General features: G+C 33.0%; 1 protein-coding gene across 1 annotated transcript in view; it reads right to left on the minus strand.

Annotated features, from left to right (window-relative positions):
- Positions 1-20,214, minus strand: part of dsx (doublesex) — a 125,053-nt gene that overhangs the window by 49,716 nt on the left and 55,123 nt on the right. The window contains exon 2 of the mRNA XM_069038060.1: positions 16,900-17,040. Within this exon, the coding sequence (XP_068894161.1) occupies positions 16,900-17,040 (141 nt within the window). The remainder of the gene's footprint in view (positions 1-16,899; positions 17,041-20,214) is intronic.

Below are 20,214 nucleotides of genomic sequence, written 5' to 3' on the forward strand. Positions count from 1 at the left end.
CCCCAGCTGTCTGCATCGGAGTGAGATGTGGCTGATGTAGCATTAAAAAAAAAATAGTTTTCATAATTTTTGTATCGCTAGTGTCAAACTTTGACATTTTAGGACGCCTATGATTTAAAGTAAAAATCAAACTATAAAAAAAAAACGTTCACTTTTGGATGGCCGCGATAGTACATATGTACATACCGGGACATTTTTTTAACTCTGAACATAGTCCATACTTATTCCCTATGTTCAATTTTAAAAAACACAGATCAATGCATTGTGAGTTGCTATACAACCAACTATACCGAACAACAGAGATTTTGAAATAATGTTAAAAATTGTCCCAATTGATGGAATTGGTCTATCATGTGTTGCATTGGAAATGTCACGCACTTGGCATAGAATAACGGCATTATGTGTATTTCTTCTTCAAACAACTTGACCAGTTTGTTAATCTGTCAAGTACTTATTTTCGTTACCTTGGTTACGTGATTAAAACATGCATTGACCTGTGTTTTTTAAAACTGAACATAGGGAATAAGTATGGGCTATGTTCAATGTTAAAAAAATGTCCCGGTATATCAATTATATGTATAATATACAGCGTGAACATAAAAATTGGAACCAAATTCAAAATAGCTTTATGTGATGTTTTTAAGAAAATCCTGTGACCTGCAATTTGTCTAAATAACGTCACTGGTTTTTGCGCAATGACGTCTTCGTCAATTCTTTTAAATTGACAACCCCCACTTTTTTCTTATCTTTCTTATAGACCTCCTTACTACCGAAATGATGAATGAAAAAAATTGGTACCTTACCTAGGAATATTTTTTTTTGAGAAAATGACAAATTTTACTTCAAAGATTTAATTTAATTTTAAATTTTACTATGCCGTCAGAATCAAGATAGATCTGCTGCTATTTTGATTTTAAACGTTATAAATCCCACAACTTTCAGAATAACGACGGTCAAGCTTTTCGAGACGATTAAATTCACGTAGTCGTTAAATTCGGTGTTTGACAATTTAAGAAGATTAAGACAACATGGTAATAAAGTCCTTGGTGCTTAGCGCATATTTTCTATACAGTTTATGTTCTTCAGATGACCATTAAAATACGTAAACAAACTTAATAACGACATAAAAATGTAGTCGCATGTTATCAACTCAAAAAGTGTTTGCAAAAAGATATACCTAATAAAGTTTCGTGCAATCCCTTTACCTACTGGTTTTCTAAAATTAATCTTTGCAAAATTTGTTGCTTTCAGCGGAACTTTTCAAGTTATCTAATGTGTAATACCGAGCGATCATTTAAAAAATAAATCGAGTTTGCTTTGGAGCCTATGCTATAGCATGGGTTGCCATAGGTAACACGCCAACTCGATTTATTTTTTAATTGATCGCACCGTACTATACCGGGTGATTCAGATTGGTATTCGCGCCCCTATATCTTTTTTATTTTAAGAAAAAAGTATAGCAAACCATATATATTTGTAAATCGCTTATGAAACTACAATAGATGACGTTGTCAAATCTTCTTTACGATAAATACATATGTCAAAGTTAAGACAGTCAACTTTTTTTTTTAATAGTACACTATACATTTCTTAGCCTACTCTTGTAAAGCTTTTTTTTCTACATTTGAATGTGTAAAAAAAGTTGACACTTACATCAGAAAAAAATCGAGAAAAAAAATAAAATATGATTTCATTTATTCGAAAGTGTTATTTTCTAAAAAGAGCTAGTTAGCCATGGAGACAATTGAATTTTGACATTAATAGCGTCAATTATTAAAGTACCTACATTTAAATAAATAGCTATGTTATAACCTACATTTAAATAAATAACGATGATAACATTGGCTTCGAAACCTAACATCTTCCTGACTATACCGCTTTGAATGCATACACGATGAAAATATGTAGTTGAATTTTGATAGTGCATGAATGACATGATGAGTCTTAGGAATCGTATTCGAATTATTCGAATATTTGAATAGCTGACTATTAAAATTCGAATAAGTGTAAATTCTAATATTCGAATAAAATAAATTCAGGATGGATTGAGTATTTCACGGTCAAATAATTTTATTTTTTAGCTATGTAATTCTTAAAATAGTGAGATGCAGAGAACCAACATAACGCGAATTTAGCATAGTAAATTCAGTGTGGATTTGGTATTTCGTCCGAGTCTCAGTTTTCTGGCCGAGGCGCACCCGAGGCTGGAAAACAAACAAGGTCAAATAATTTTATTTTTTGGCTACGTGGTAGTCTTGTAAATACTAAATAGTGACTTTCAAGGAACCAACATAATGCTAATTTACAAATGTTTGGCTAACTAGCTCTTTTTAGAATATACCTAACGCTTTCGAATAAATTAAATCATATTTTTTTTTCTCGATTTTTTTCTGATGTAAGTGTCAACTTTTTTTACACATTCAAATGTAGAAAAAAAAGCTTTACAAGAATAGGCTAAGAAATGTATAGTGTACTATTTAAAAAAAAGAGTTGACTGTCTTAAACTTTGACATATGTCACCGTAGAGAAGATTTGACAACATCATCTATTGTAGTTTCACAAGCGATTTACAAATATATATATGGTTTGCTATACTTTTTTCTTAAAACAAAAAAGATGTAGGGGCGCGAATACCAATCTGAATCACCCGGTATAGTAAACAAAATTACTCTAAAAATTATATTTAGTAGGGGCAATGAGGAAGGACACTTCGTACAGCTCGTTGCATGTGCATTCATGAATGACAAATATTCTCTATTTGTCGCATCATAAAATGTATTTTCTCATTTTGTCGAAATCTAAAAACAACGAAACTGACTTGCGACAAGGCGACAAAAATTATTAATTATGTATTTGTGTTATAAACTTTTCATTTTTATTAGGTAAAAATGATAAAAACTACTGTTGCAGAAGCAAGTTATAAATTAATTGTTATTGTCAACCAGAAATAATGTATTCCAAGTCTAAATGTCAATGTCGTGCAAATAATAATAATCATTGATTAGTCACTAACATAATGATAACTTAAACTATACATATCGCGTAGTAAAACAAACATTATTATTATCAGTAACATCGAGAGTTCCAAATCAATTTTTTATTTATATTGGCCTTTTAAAAGCTGTTTCATTAATTTAATTAAATAATCTGGTTTTCCAGTTTTTAAAGTATTTGATTAAAAGTGACAACTAGACAATTATCAAATCACCTTTGATTTCCATATTAATTACCCTTATATTATGTCGTCAACATAATTATACTTCTTTAACCATTAAATGTTGTTCCAGTTTGAATTCGACATAAAAATGTTCACCAATAGTAAGTATGTATGTACTTAAGTAAATACACAATAATTAAACTGCAAAAAGTAGCTATTAGAAAAGAACAATTTTTTTACAAAACTCAAAAAGTGTCAGAAAGGATCAAATATATTTTTAAAGGTTATTTTTCATCTGATCAAAATTAATTTTTTAATTCAAACAAAAAAGGTAGATGTATATACGGGCGGACGCCAACTCGCCACTTTATTATACCTAGGTAAAATTTGCAATAAAGTACAACGGGCCATCTCGGCACCGGTAGCCCATGGATAACCGGCCAACTCGGCACCGTGGTCAAGCCAACTCGGCACTGTCTACCTGGGACGGTCCCTGTTTAATATCGCAGCCAGTGACTAGAGTTCTTGCGGGAATATATCAGGGATTATAAAATGAGATGACGAAATACTTTTTTTTTATAATATACAAATACATACTTATAATGTTATTTTTATAAGACCACCAAATGGAACTATGTATTAAGAGAAAATATTTTCGATATATGGAAACATTACAAAATATTGTCCGTATCACTGTAAATTAGGTTAAGCAAAAGTCAAAAATAATGAATACCTAAAGATTAAAAAATGTTTAAAATAAAAGTTGTTACCACTTTCGTGGGCACACTGTATAAAAATACAAAGTTTAAATGAACCAGTCGATTTAAAATAAAATAGTGCGTAGTAAACAAAAATTATGAAGTGTCTATAACGCACCCCTTAAAAACTTAAGTGCAATTTCTCGAACTCCTAGTGCGGAAAAGCAGTACACCAAAATTGTACCTGCGGTTATAGGGGTGTTATAAGCAATAGTTGATGCGGAAAAGACGCTTGCCCTTCAGGAAATACCCTCTACTAGGAGGCATCATATAACCAGGTAGTGAGTGGGCGCTTAGTGTCGAGTTGGCCTATCTCTTGGGGTGTCTTTAAAAACTACCTGCTTTTTTTGGTGTCGAGTTGGCCGGTCAATGTTTATTGCTTCTAAGGTTTGGTGTCGAGTTGGCCTAGATCCGTATATACAGGGTGGGGCATCGTATACGCGCACGCGAGAAATCGCGACTTCTAGTTAAATAAAATTGTCGACATTTTATATACCTAACTAATTATTGATAAGGTAGGTACATATATATGAGAATTTCAAAAAAAAAAAATTGACTAGAAAAGTATAATTTTTGCTAAAAGGCGACCATTTACAATTAACAATTATCTGGTTTGAGGATTTTTACCAAACAAACGACAGTTTAAGGACTTTTATTCCTTACTTTACATGGGCTCCAGTAAAATAATACCTCCCTTCAAGATAAACAGAAGCAAAACTAAATCTCAAACTCCACTTTCAAACGACCAAAAGCTGAATAGAAAACAATGTTTTTATTAATGCGGACCAATTTTGAAGACATTTATTTTTCCAGTGACTCAAAACCTGGTTCACCCGTGTTCACAACTATTGTACTTAATTGCAAAAATTATAGTGCATTCCTTATTATATTATGTACTATAATCGATAAATATGGAAATTGAGCTTGGTCAGGCAAATTGTTTAGTTGGTTGTATACTCGCATAATATAAATTCTCAACTCCAGAATACACTTCGAAATTAAAATAAAATCATCAATAAGATTCGGTTCGTAACACGCGACTAAAATACGAGTTAAAAAGTCAAGGTGTTGTTGAAAAAATAAAGCAACGCCAAGTTGAGAATAACCTACCGACCTACCCCAATGTTGCACTTGACTCTGAAGTTACACAACATAGTAACAAATATGTAGTTATTTTTGTATTAAGTGGGCAAAATGATTGTTTTTTGGTCGAGAGATTGTTTTTTGGTCGAGACCGTTAGGTCGAGACTTCAAACTCATTCGAATGCACCAACAAAACAACCATCTTGCGCACGAAATACAAACACTATTTTTTCTACAACCGCTTTTTAAACCTTTGCTAATAAAATTCATACTTACTACAAAACGATCAGACATTCAAGTTGTCCGCCTACGCTGGTCACTTGGTTACGAATTTTTGTAAAATTTTCGTTGGGTGTTTTAATTTTTTTTACCACCGTAAAAACAGTGAAAAATAGTAGCTTATTTGACGAGTTTGTGTGTAAATTGGGCCTTTTTTGGCACGTTCGTGTCACTCGCGTTTTAAAGGCCCACGAGTGCCAAAAAAGGCCCAATTTACACACGAACGAGTTGAATACGTTTTTTTGTTCGACGAGCCCCTTAAAGGCTCCAAATCGCTTAAAACCTTTAAAATTAGCTTGACGTTTCGTTTTGACAAGTTGTGACATTTATCAAAATCCGTTCACATAGGAGAAAATATTTTAAAAAAATATTAAAACATCCAAGGAAACTTTTTGACAACTATTTTTGATCTATCAAGAAATGACACACTTTGCGACTTGATAACGATGCATAAATGTCGCGTTTTTTTGGTGGTTGTAGAAAAAGGAAAAAGATTATTACCGTTAGTACACGTGCGTAGTATTAAGTACACACAAAGTACAAGGCTGTAATTATTGTAGAATAGTTTGTTGCTATACAAGATAATTGTGATATCACTTATATGGCCAGACACTTGCATAATTTTTTTAATGAGTGTTGCACCAATGCCACTGCCAAGGATCTATATTTGGAATATAAATCGTCTAACATTAAGATAACAAACTAGACATCTCCCTAACTTCTAAAGAATGTTGTACACTTGTCGGTACAGGTTGTTACGAAAAAACGACAAAATAAACACGGTCACAATGCCAAAAATAATTTGTTCAACATGAAATCGTAAATCTACGACAATCTCCCGAGTCGTTTAGAGGAAACCGCCAATTAAGAAATAAATTCGTGATTCTCTCGATCGATCGAACGAGGACAAATCGTGTGTGATCCGTTTCTCAATGGAAAAATGGCGACGTAAAATTTTAATTTTCCAGTGGTCATGTAAAGTGTAACATGTGGTTTTTAATTAAACGATTCATGCAAATTGCAATGTAGAAAGACCACTAATTTGCATTTAATAGCGCGTTACTGGTACCGATTTATCGCAGCCAGTTAATCAACAAAAGAGGAAATGACTTAATACTCCTGCTTCTAATATTATGATTTGCAATACGATTGTTTGCACTACCACAATGTGCATTAATATTGCCATTGTAACGGTAACTGCTAATTGAATAATGGCATTAAATGATAAAATACAAAAAAAGTCACGAACACAGTAGTGTTAACTGGCTAAGCGCGATCTGCTTAACTGGTGCCAATCCACCGGTTCAAGTGCACTTCATGTTTAAACATTTTAATTTGTCTTAATTACACCTCACTTAACGCAGAAGTTGATAGTGAAACCTGTAAGACCTAAAAATAAATTCGAAAAATTGCTAGCAATTGCTTCATTATAATTTATGCTTCATAAAACACGTCGACTGACGTTACGATGTATTTTGTTATAAAGTTAATAATGATAAAAAATTGACAATTTATGTCCTTGCGAGAATGTGTAATTTATCTTTGTTTTAGTGGTATATAAATAAAACTTGATGCATTACTTTGCATCAGGAGAAATGCAAACTTCCTAAAGCGCGCACACTTTTCAAAACGCAAGCTGCAAAAATTCGTAATATTTTAAGTACTCTGCATAAAAATAAAGGAATGTATTACACATACATGGAATTTTGCCAAAACAATAAAACTGTATGAACATGGAAGTTGCAATTTTGGAATACTGTGGCAATAATTTACTAACAAATTATGACACGATGCATCAGCCTTAATCTTTCTCTAAATATAAATCAAGAGAATATGTATATATTACGTGAATATAATTGCCTATTTAAACTATTCGGATTCCGTATGCTACTGGGTGGCACAAGTTGGAAACAGTTTTTCCTTTATAGTAAAAAAAAGTGTTAATGATTTTTGTTATCCACGAGTATCAAGTGAAATTTTACGAACTTCCTGATATTTGAAAGCAAATATGATCTAATTTAGGGAATCAGATAGATACATTACATAATATTTACGTAATGGTATAAACAAGATAAACAAGAAGACATCATATTAATACAATGTTTTGTCTTCACTTCGGTAGTGCAGAGTTGGGATTTAAGTAGCATACAGTAGGTTATCACAAGTGCACTTGAAGTTTTTGCTATGCCTGATAGCGCACTGTCATTAAACATTGATACAAGGCTGAGGCCCGGTTTATTCACCTTCAAGTAACTTTATTTGAATGGTAATTACTATGGATCCACCAATAGCAGATTCTAAATCATAGCAACTACTGGCCACATAAATTTACTTGAAGGTAAATAAACCGGGCCTTAACATATTAAAAAAACCACACAAATACCAACTCATACAGAGTGTGGAAAAACTCAAATTTGAATTGAAGCTTATTTCTTGCAAAAAAAATCATGGAGAGAAAACGTGAGATGATCATGTGTCCCTCACACATTCTGTGCCTAGTTCAATTATTACTTGCTCTCATTTTTACAAATTAAGGAAATACGGAGAAAATGCAAAAAATCACTCATAAAAATTTTTTATTTATTATCTTATATGATCATAGGTAGGTATATATCTCCGTAAGCTTTACTATGGTGAAGATTTTCTTCCCATTAACATACAATTTCAATACTCTGTATTGCCAAAAAAATGTTGAGTCCATTAAATCGTTTCGTAATTCATTTTTACGTTTCTTATTAATTTACGCAATGTTCTCGTCACGTGGTTGCTGGTTACGAGTAACAAGCTTAGCAACTTTATTTTATTTACTTTAACAGTGGTACACAAAAAAAGACCGTAAAAAGGTGAATGCTTTAAAAAATCACCAAAAACAATACCGTCTTTGTATGGACTGGAAACCACCCTTAAAAGGAGCCTCAATTAATTTGTAATCGAGTCATCCATGGATTTGATACGGTGTATATCTTTTGCGACTGATATGCGTAATTGTGGGATCTAAAGTTACGTAATTTTAAAGACTTTTTAAAAATTGGTTTGGTTTTCAAAAATATTGATAATGTCATTTTTAAATAGATCCGAACAAACTAAACCGAAATGTCAACTGTCAAGATCTAACCTATGTTTCACGCTGTGTTAATCGGAGCGTGGAGTTCAAGTAACGACATACGATTTCAGATTCATGGATGACTCGATTACAAATTAATTTGATCGCTCGATAGATATATTTGCCACAGCGGCCTCTACTGACATACTTGAAAGCAAATCGTCGATATGATTGCGTACTTTCCAATAATATATGTACCAAATATGGCCATCATGTCACGTGTGGATCGTTGGAAAATTGCATTCTATGGTTAGCACTTAACTATACTATGTATTTAACAGGAGTGAAACCTTTAAGAAACCACATTACAAGTTTGAAGCATTTCAATAAAATGTTACATTAAGTTGATTTCAACATCAGATGCATAATTATTTCCGCCTTCTTTTTCGACGAGGAAGTAAACAAATACGTACATTTAAAATGCATTCACGTTGTTTTGGCATGATGGGAAGCCATGGAAATTTTGCATTTAATTTGGTAGTATAGCTGTCTGTTGAATTGGGTTATGTATTTCTAATTTTTAGGTTACCGTAGAGGGGTTACAAACGTCAAAGCGTCAATGCCTAATGCATTGTTGTCAGTTTTACTAGTTTGCAATAGAAGAATACTCAGACATGTTACGGTCATTTTGATAGGTCTGCAAGTCAGGCATTTAGTGATACAAAAGTCCAACATTGAAAAAAATAAGTCATGGCCCCACATTATACCAAAACAACGTGAACGCTATATCAATTTTTCCCTGAATCTGCTTCAAAATATATTTTTTTGCTCGACACTGTCAGAATTTGAGAATTTTCTCCTGTGTGAGCGGATTTTGATAAATGTCACCACTTGTCAAAACGAAACGTCAAACTAATTTTAAGGATTTTAAGGGATTTGAAGCCTTTAAGGGGCTCGTCGAACAAAAAAACCTTGTATTCAACTCGTGGGCCTTTAAAACACTCGTTTCACTCGCGTTTTAAACTGGTCCACTCATGCCAAAAAAGCCCAATTTATACACGAACTCGTTAAATAATGGTATATTAAAGAAAATGTTTTATAAGGGTTGATTTGGCGCACGGGTCCCAAGTGTAGAAAACGAGCCGTAGGGGAGTTTTCTATGGGATGAGTGCGCCAATGCCCTTATAAAACAAGTTTCTTGTTATTTTTTCAAATTTGCACCCTTTTTTAATTATTAAATAAAAAAATTAAATTCTCAAATTCTAGGAAATTTTCGGATGCAACTACATCTACAACAGATGTTAAAAAGTAGTTTGAACGTTAATATTGGAAGTTTTTTCGTGTAAATGACAATAATACATTGAAATATTGATAAAAGTTTTCTTAGAGATCTATTAAACCACGAATGCTTTAATAGATAATAAACGACTCCAACTTGAATACAATAATAGATCTATTAGAGACGCAAATTCGAAAAACTACTGTATGGATATTGAAAATAAAAAAGTTATTGCCAGTCAAAATTACCCATCCAGTAAAAACGCAAAAAACTGAAAAGAACCTTGAGGTTTTTTTTTAAAGCAGCGCATTCTTCTTGGCAATAGGGTCTAACGAGATTTAAATTCTATTACGCTATCACGAGAGACATTGGATCCATTAAACACATATTCAAGGGTCAATGAAATCATTAATAAATTACCCAGTTTATACAGGGTGTCCCAGAACTGGCTCCCCAGAGAAAAAAGGGAGCCTTAGGGCGAATATATTAACGTGTATTTTGAAGAAAAAAAGTCCTATCTCAAATGATAACCGAGAAAAGACATTCTGAAGTTGACCAATTAGAGTTGAGCATCATTAAGGTGGAATAATTGCAATTTTGCGTTGCCTAGGTTTCCTTTTTATCCGTAAACCTCTATACTTCTGTCCATTTGATTTGGTCCACTACATTTATTAGAATGATTGTTTACGTCAGTTTGACATTTGTTATAGAATTTCGCTGCGATATTTAATTCAAGTGTATCATTTAACATGTATTCTTCCTCTGAGTACGTAGATATGATTCTTACTTTTGCGCGATGTGGGAACAATGCACGTGAAGCAGTAAGGTTGTACCGTGAACAATTTCCACAAAGACAAAACAATCCTGAAATTAATCGCTCGGGGTCGAGAAACGGGTCAGATGCAGCCAGTTCGAAGAAGAAGTTAGGGGTGCTCCAAGAAATGTAAGGACTGTCGAACACGAGGAAGCCGTACTGAATGTCTTTGAGGAAGACGGCACCCGGAGTATTCGAACAGTTTCTCGTGAAATGGGTTTATCCAAGAGTTCGGTGCAGAGAGTTCTAGCTGATAATAGGAGGCATCCATACCACTATACACGAGTACAACATCTTCTGGCAGAGGATTATCCAATTAGGCGAGACTTTTATCTATGGTTAATAAACCAAAACGATGCTTCACACTTCTTGTCACGGATACTGTTTTCTGATGAGTCGCTATTTTGCCGGTAAGGTTGTTCCAATTATCACAACCTTCATATCTGGGCAGAGGAAAATCCAAGAGAATAATTTCTCAGAGGTTTTCAACATAGGTTTTCTGTTAATTTGTGGACTGGGCTATTGGGCGATCGTTTGGCAAGTATAAGCGTGGTGGATTCTTCCATTTGCTAAAATTCCGAATCCCCGGCTCTAGATTGGACCGTTTGAATTCCCCGCAAAATTAACGGGGGCAAGATATGCTCAGTTCATTGGAACGGAGCTACCTGATTTACTTGAAATTGTACCTCTTGCTTATCGCATAAATGACTGGTTCCAACATTTTAGCAGAAACGTTCGGGAAATTTTGGATAACCAATATCCACAGCGCTGGATCGGTCGAGGAGGACCGCATCATTGGCCTGCCAGGTCTCCAGATCTGAATCATTTATCGGCGGCCCATCATAAATTCAGAGGCTGATCTGAGAGTTTGAATTCAGGAGGCTTTGTTTCAGTTACTGAAGAAATGATAACTAACGCTACTACAAGAAGTTTGTTACGTAGAGCACAATTGTGCATATAAATGAATGGTGGTCATTTCGAACATCTGCTTTAACATTGTTATCTATTTAAATAAATGGTTCTTTTTAGAATCGCCATTTTTATTGTTTATTTCGAATTTTACAACTGTCAAGTCTTGATGTTGATGACAGATAAACGTCAACGAATTTTTATATCGGAAAACGTCAAAATTCCAGTTGCCCAAACATTTTATTGATTTGTGCGATATCAGAGATTTTTTGTTGTTGTTTAGCAACCGATCGGTTGGTGAAATTAAAAACTTTGTAACTCGGTAATTTGAGCTAGCAGAAAATTTATTTTAGTCAATTTAGAGTCTTTTTTGTTGTCGGCACATGCCTGTTTTCTCTGGGGAGCCAGTTCTGGGACACCCTGTATTATCGATACATAATTATATTTGTATTATTTTCAAAATCTGAAACGATAAAACTCTGAAGTGTCTTTTTTCCGTTTTAACTGTAAAAGCTGTACATAACAATTTTTCAAGCCTTTATTATTTTCTTTGAAGACATAACGCCCCACCGGTGTTCCGCAGACCCCAGGTCAAGAACAATAATTGTCTTAGACCATAATGAAATTAAAGTATGTAAAAGTGAAATTAACTTATATACATTTAAGATTAGATTAAAAAATCAGCTAAACAGATAAAACTTCTTAATGTCGTATCATGATGGACCGATATGCAGAGCGTAACAAAAAAAATCCCTTTCTAACAAATTTTGTTTGAAGAAAATCGGTTTACTAGTTTTTGAGTTAAGTGGATTTAAAAAATGAACAACACATAAAATCAAACATGAAACGGAAGTGAGTAACGCATGCTAAGGTCACTAAATCAACACACTACGTGTTAAGGTAACGCCATAAGTGATTTTATATATCTATCCTGGGGATAAACAAAACAGAGTCACGTTTGAAAATTTTGAAGTGTCACTAAAGACTGCTGTCATTTTGCCAAACTGAATTCCCTGAAACTGATGTCTTCCTCGTCGCACTTACGACATTTGCATTTATTAACTTTGTTCCACAATAAACTCACGCCAGGAATGTAATGGCGCTACCTTAACACGTAGTGTGTTGATTTAGTGACCTTAATGCATGCATGAGATAAGCGCTGGCGCGTGGGAGAGCGGGAAAATCGTGAAATTCAAAATAATCGTCAGTAATAATTTTCGTTTTTTAAATTAATAGAAGTTTCTCTTCATTCGTGCGCTTATGTAGATGACGCACACAGCACTTTTTTTAAATATCGAAATATCAGACAGATGATCTCTTGACTTTTTTTCTAAAGTTGATGTTTCTCTCAGAACGCGTAGTGTTTTTGCAAAATATAGAAAATAACATCTGTCTTTCAAAGTCGGTCCTATATCCGTCCCGTCATTAAACAGTGGAATCCTTTGAAGTAGTCAAAATCCATAATCTTTTTCGCAGTTTGCTTAACATTACACGTGGAGCGCACATTGTTCGTAATACGAGATTGGAGAGGACATGCAAGAAAACTGTTAAAAATGTCGACCGTGTGCTATTAGAAATTGCATAGCGTAACTTATTGCAAACGATGTGTATATTTTGAAAATGTGCTGCAGCGTTCTTCCAGATTGCCGTGAAAAGAACTCTGCACAGAGCAGAGTGACACTTGGTCGAACATGAAACCTTATTGATAAAAAACTTTATGGGTAACTAGTGGAAGAAGTAAAGAATTGAATGTAACACTGTAAAACATACGTAGCAATGGACCAAAAAATGAAATCGGTGTCCATTGCGTCGTGTGAAATGTTTCAATTTCGTCATTTATTCATTTATGATTTTATCAAATTCTTACAGGAATATGTTTTTGCCGACATTACTGGCATTTGTATTATTATTAGCCTCCCTTCCGTTCGTTGAGTCAATTTATTGTAAATTATACCTATTGTGTCTTGAATGAATTCTAACGAACATTACTCGACATAAATAAATTTATATTATTGAAATATGTACGTTAAGGCTATTTATGAAAGAATGGAAGTTAAGAATGAACTAACTGTGTTGCTTCATTGAAAAGACAGAAATTACCATTGAATAACCTTCGTTTCATAGAAATCGCACAGAATGGTTTTCATACATTATTTCGACAAATTGAAATTAATAAATCATAACACGGTTAAAATAAGTGTTCTGTAACATGCACTTATCTCACTTGACGTTTATAATTATAATATAATAAGTCCGTTTTGCGACTTTACTTGTAATTAATTATTCAAAGTCCGTCCGTACTTTTAAAATAAATAATGCATTAATCGTTAGAAAGTTGGCCAAGTGTGCTTCAAAAAAACTTGAGTTAAAACAAATTCAAATTGCGGTCATTTATAAAACGGGTATTATTTATGACGGACCGTGTAGGTTTTAGACATAATGGATTGTTTTTTGAAACGTTTAATAAAGGAAGTAATTTTATGTTGAATAGTTAATTCCATGACATTATAATTTTTTGAAACCGTAGGATAAATTATGGCACACTTGTTTATCGTTTTTTCAACTGTACATATACGGAAGCACTTTTCATCCGAATAAATTTTAATTTTTAAGGAAAATTCGGTCGCTAAGGAGAAACCAGAGACGATTTTCTAAGCAGGGTGAAATTAATTTCATTTGACATTCCTTAATTATAGTCTTATTGTTTACATATATTGTTGAAATACATTTTCTCTAACGACGTTGAGCAACATTTTTAGCAGCCCTTTGTCTTAAAGGAAATTAAGAAATAAAATTGGAAATATTGTACTGAGTAATAAACTTTTTATTAGTGCAGTGGAAATAATTTCACTGATTTTGTTTCGTACTGTTAGATTAATAAATTACAATTAGGATCTTCAGAAACTTTAATTGGCGAAGTGAGGCTCAAATGAATTTACAGTAGAAGCTCGATTATCCGGAACCCGGAAATCCGGAACTCCGCATTATCCGCAACAAAAGTGTTTTTCAATTTCACCATTTTATCCGGAATTGTTGGCTCTTGGCCTCCGTTTTATCCGGAAAGTTCTAATGTGATAGAAATCTGATTCTCTGAAATAATAAAATAATTGTTTTGACTGGAAATCTGATTCCCGCTATTTATTTTGTCTGGAATAGACACCTTATTGTGGCAAAATTCATTAGTTCACGTTTTTGTGTTGGAGAGACTATGCATCAAGGAAACGTATGACTGGGCATAAATAGACTTCAATTTCATCATATTTCCATTAATATAATTTTTCTCATTTTGTAATTAATTTGTATGTTGAATAAAATAACATGATCATTGCAACCAGGAATTATTTGAATGCTCCGTTTTATCCGGAATTTCGATCATCCGGAATGGGTCTACCCCCCCGTTGTTCCGGATAATCGAGCATCTATTGTATATGAATTTTTTACAATATAATTTAAACCGAATTTAGTGGAGAAGTAGTTTTAATGACGATTAAAAAACTGTTTGTTCTATTTAATTATTTATTCTAATTTCGTAAAATAGTAATTTGTACAACTAGTTATGAAAGTCACACTTTTTTTCACGAATTTGCAGATTGATCAAGCAAATAAGTGGAAAAAAAGAGACTTTCATAACGTGTTGTACACACATTTTTTTTAGATATCGAAAAAAGTTGAGAAATTTGGTCTAAAAGGATTTATGAAAAATTACATTAAAAAATAGGCAATAGGGATGCTTTGACAATCGTCTCCAAGGAGATGGAATAAAATGATGCAAAAGGTACTACTTTCACTGCGATTTTTCGTGTAAAAAAGTGCTACTTTCACTACGATTTTGCGTGTAAAAAAGTGCCACTTTAATTATGATATGCAAAAATAGTATATTATTTTATTAGTGATAAAAATGAAATTTTGTATGGCGAACCTGAAAGCTTATCTGCCGAACGAAGTGAGACAAATAATTCAGCTAAGCCATACAAAATTATTTTTACCTTGAATAAAATATACTATTTTATCTTCAAACGCAATAAAACCATAAAACGAATACCATTAGAACGCAATTTTAGTGATTTAAATTATTTGAGTGAAATAAGGAACTTCGTTACTGGACGCATTTCATTACTCCACTCAGTGGGATAAGTGAGCTTCATTACCCCACTCAGTGGGATAAGTAAGTTATTATTCCACTGAGTGGTGTAATGAAACTGGCGGAAATAAATAAGATTTACCTTTTTTTTTTTTAATTCGGGGCGGTCTTAGATACAATTTTGTACATAACACGTGGGCTAAAGCATATTACAGGAAACTCGTGTGATCACAGATGAACTCGGGCTAACGCCCTCGTCATCTGCAATCTTCACACTCGAATCCTGTAATATTGCTTTTGTCCCACTAATTGTGTAAATAACGATTAATCACATAAAATGACACTTTTACCTTGTCATTTGAGTGACACAATTTGTCACTTTTATGACGTTTGAAGATAAAAATATTTATTATTAATAAATCGCAGGGTTTTTCCTATTTTACAATTATCGATTGTCCCCTGCAATTAGTAAGTTTTCATTTAAGAATTTTCATTATTCAAATGACAGTAGAAGAATCTCATTTTTAATTTTAAACGGTACAGTAGAAAAAAATTAGTAAATTTTATTCGATGTAGCAAAAGTTTTACGAGACCTCCTGCAATTTTTCCACTATACGGAACAGCTGCAAGACTTACCTTGTAAGATTTAGAATGCTCTTGTGACACATTCGTTACTTCCTCAAAAACATTGCGGACAAACGTTTCCCAGTTGTCATAAATTTCACATCAAAAATATACTTTTACAACTTTAAACTGTTCAGAAAAGTTACTTTAAAATGTTTAGCGGTTGAAAATACTAAGACTAAATAATATCTCTAGCAGCATAAATAGAAAATGAATTGAATCTTCTTTCTTCTGTGTTTCTTGAGCTCGGTGGCAATAATACTTGATAAACATGAAACATTATTTGGTTTGACTATTATTAACAACAACTAAGTAATAGTGACGGCTTGGCTTGAAGACGTAGGAGATCTATATTAACACGTTGCATTTAAATTGAAGGTTGACAGACTTGAAGGATGGATTTCCGCTGAAACTTCTTCGATCTTGGTTCTTGTTATCTATAAATGTTAGGAGAAAAGAACACATGCATTATTCAATTCTGAAAATGAGATTACAAAGTACGAAACACCCAAAATTTGAAAGTTCAATTTACGAAAATTAAGAGCTAAGGAGGTTATGAAAGCTAATCAAAAGAAACAATTTTGGGTGATGGTTAATTTTTTAATCATCCATACTGACGCGTTGAATTTCGAAGTTCCACTCCGTCGTACATGTTGAGGTTGTGCATTCTTGAGTATTCGTTCACAGCGCGCTTTCCTAAATGAGTTATCCATTAATTTTATTAGCACTAACTAATCAGTGTATTTACAATACCGTACCAAAATGCAAATGCTAATGCACATTCACATTCGATTTGCAGCTTGGTTTACAATGTCCTCGTTCGTTAAACTCCAAGTCATTGAAAACTAGTGGAGACTTTCAGTGGTACTCACCTTCATCGATCCGCCTTGAAGCTTCTTCAAGGTCGGCCCTGGCATCCTTCAATATGGCATACATCAGCGGCATCATCTCCCAAGGATACTTGAACCGTTCTAATAATTTTTGGCAGTCCTCTAGAAGGTCCGTACTTTGAGCTGCAACAAGAACAAGTTTTTATTGTTTGTTGAAACATTGCTCCGGACCGATCTCGCTTGAAAAACTGATCTAAAAATAATTAATTTTTCAGTAGGAGGAAGCGGATTGGTCGTGTGTCGCCTACAAAGACACCGTCTAAAGATAAGCTTGTCGATATTTTAATTGCTTTTGCTTGTAAATGTATCAAACAAAATTGCAAATCTGCAATATTATAAATAGAAAATATTCTTGACACGATGACACGCGAGTGTGGCAAAATCGGGTGAATGAACCAAAAAAGTAAACAGCACTCGTCTTTGGGTTCAGACCATCTACATCATGCAATGATTTGGGTTTTAAAGCCTTATCTATAATTTACACTGCCATTATATTTCTTTGTTAGAAAAGAAGTACCGAACACCTGTCTTTAGGCGTGAATAAAATAAGTTTCGTGCGCATAATAAAAGAAAATTATATGTTCACTAAGTGGAATTACTAAAAACCGCAAAGGTAATGGAATTAATAACGAAAAAGGTAATTGGTTCGAACACCAAAGATGAACTTTAACTTGGGTAAAATTTAACAAGTCCTAAGTATGCCCATCACAGAAAATGAATTTTAATCACGTGTTCTCTAAGACGGACGTCAGAAAAAAAAGTCTTTAATAAAATAATGACAATTTATATACTCGTACATAATTAGAAAATTATATTTCTGTCAGAAATTTCGAAAAAGCAGTAATGTTTAGCACGTTGCGAGATAAAAATTTACTGATTTGAACTACCTACATACATTCTTATACTTCCTTTGGATAAAGCAACCCTTTATAATGTGACATCTTAAAAAAATATGCAAAGTGATCAAAAAGAAAACAAATCAGAGCAGGCATTGCAAATTATCGGTCATGTCGTTGCGGAATTCTTTGGAGATAAGCGTTCGATACATAGGCGTAGACAATTTGTGGTCTTACTTAATAATAAATCATACCTCATGAATTTTAGACGTTGGAATTATAATCTCGCATTTTATTATTATCTGATAATGGAGGAACATTTTACATTCGTAAGAATGGGTAATTTACCAGCTTTATTGCCAAACGTGACGCCACTGGTAAGCAGATTTTTCGGTGAATTGTCAGTTTTAAAGCTAAGGTGATGGACATTTCCTGTAATTGTAACCAATAATTATCCCAGAATAAAGTGGTAAAATGGGTTTTACCATTAAAGATGAATAAAATTATGATATTTGTATCGAGCGATCCATTGAATTTGTTATTAAAGGTGGCGCTGGAGCTAAAACCGTAGGTCTTTTTGAATCGATTCACTTATTTGTATTTGTATTTTAGGTTATAATTGAAATGCACTAAATCAATTACGGAATTGACAATATGACGAATATTTAATAACGAAACGTCATTCGACAGGACCTGACGCCAATCTAACAAAAAAATCTTGGCCTGCTGCGTGTTTAAAACGATCGTGAACTTTAAGAACAAATTCTATGGATTGGACGATATATTAAATAAAATGTTACAACACTGTACGCAAAACAATCTATCACTTTATTAAATCATTAATGAAATAATGTAAAAATAATAGTATATGATGATACGAGTCTTATAAGAAGTATTTTATCGCACGCACGGTTTTAGAGCACGACGAGCGTAGCGAGGAGTGCCCTAAAGGAGTAAGTGCAATGATATGCCTTATAAACGAGATGTCATACCAGTATTTTTTCTACTTTGCCACTTTTTCAATGAAAAAAAAAATTTAATTTAAAACCGTTAAAGTTGAAGGATTCCACCCAAGGTCACGTCTGCGGTCTGCCGCGACACCACAGTATCCGTCAAAATTAAAAAAATAAATTTCACTATTTTTAGTATTATTATTATATCACGCCTTTTCCTATTACGATACGTAAAACAGTATCGTAATAGCATCAGTACGAACGCAAAGTAGAAAAAAAGGTTTTAAGGTGACACAAAACAAATGAAATTGTTCTTTTATATTATGATTATTTATAGTTTGCAAATTTTCTTATTAATTGAAGTTTGAAAAATAACGAATGAAATTTAAAAAGCAAATTACACTTTATCATAACAGTAACGATCTTACGTGATCAATAATTACATCATTGAAGTCAAACACATTAAGTTACTTAAATTTAATAGATACAACCAAGAAAAGAACAATTTCGCATTTTGGGAAAGGTAATACATAAATGAAATAATGTACTACAGGGTTATTCACGAGTAATAATGGGCCTTACAAATATTGAAATGCAACCAGTTATACATATTCATGGCCTTCGTGGATTATTTATATTTATTGAAAAAAAATTAAAACATACATAGTTTTTTTTTTTAATTTGACTAAATTAATGTGAATTTTTTATGTTATTTTTATTTAAACGCAAATACATTATACATAGATGTCACGTAACGACAACTGAAAGTCTTGGATTCATTAAAAAATAAAAGGATCAAATATGTTTATTTGGTTGCGTGGCCGTCGGGAGATTGTTAGGCCCATTATTCCTCGTAAATACCCCTGTATAATGGCGGAAATGTGTTCTAGTTACTTATTGTAGTCTCTATTTACAGAAAAAAATCAGTAATTTCAGTATATTCCTTTGGTTTTACTTGGACGTTAACAGATATGAGATAACTGTCAAGTTAAATTCCCGTAGCTTTTAATTACTTTAATAGGTACATATTTGAAATACATATGCACTGATAAAAAAAAATGTTTTTATACTGTTTTTAACTGACATTAAAAGTGACGTTTTTAGTGGAAGCTAATTTGATTAAAAATTGCTCTTTATAACTTACCGTGTTAAAAGTATTTTTAACACTAGTAAAAAAAAACTTTTAACACTAGTTATTTTTTATTTATTTATAAATGTTAAAGTGGCTGTATTTGCCGCTTTTTCAATATCTGCGGGAAATTTGTCGTCGATATCGGCATCGTTAACGTCGTTTTCTTTGCATTCCATGTTTACGAATGCAATAATATGGAATTGAAAGTGTTTTACAAAACGTAATGAAAACTTTTTTGACGTTTCTAATAAACAAATGTCAAAACAAGACTAGCTACCTTATTTTTGCCGCAGAAATTAAAATAAACATCAAAAATACGACTGCGTTTTTTAATGCAATGCAAACCAGTTGTATAAAAAATAGATGTATGATGGAC

This window comes from Tenebrio molitor, chromosome 2, assembly GCF_963966145.1.
Source record: "Tenebrio molitor chromosome 2, icTenMoli1.1, whole genome shotgun sequence".
NCBI lineage: Eukaryota > Metazoa > Arthropoda > Insecta > Coleoptera > Tenebrionidae > Tenebrio > Tenebrio molitor.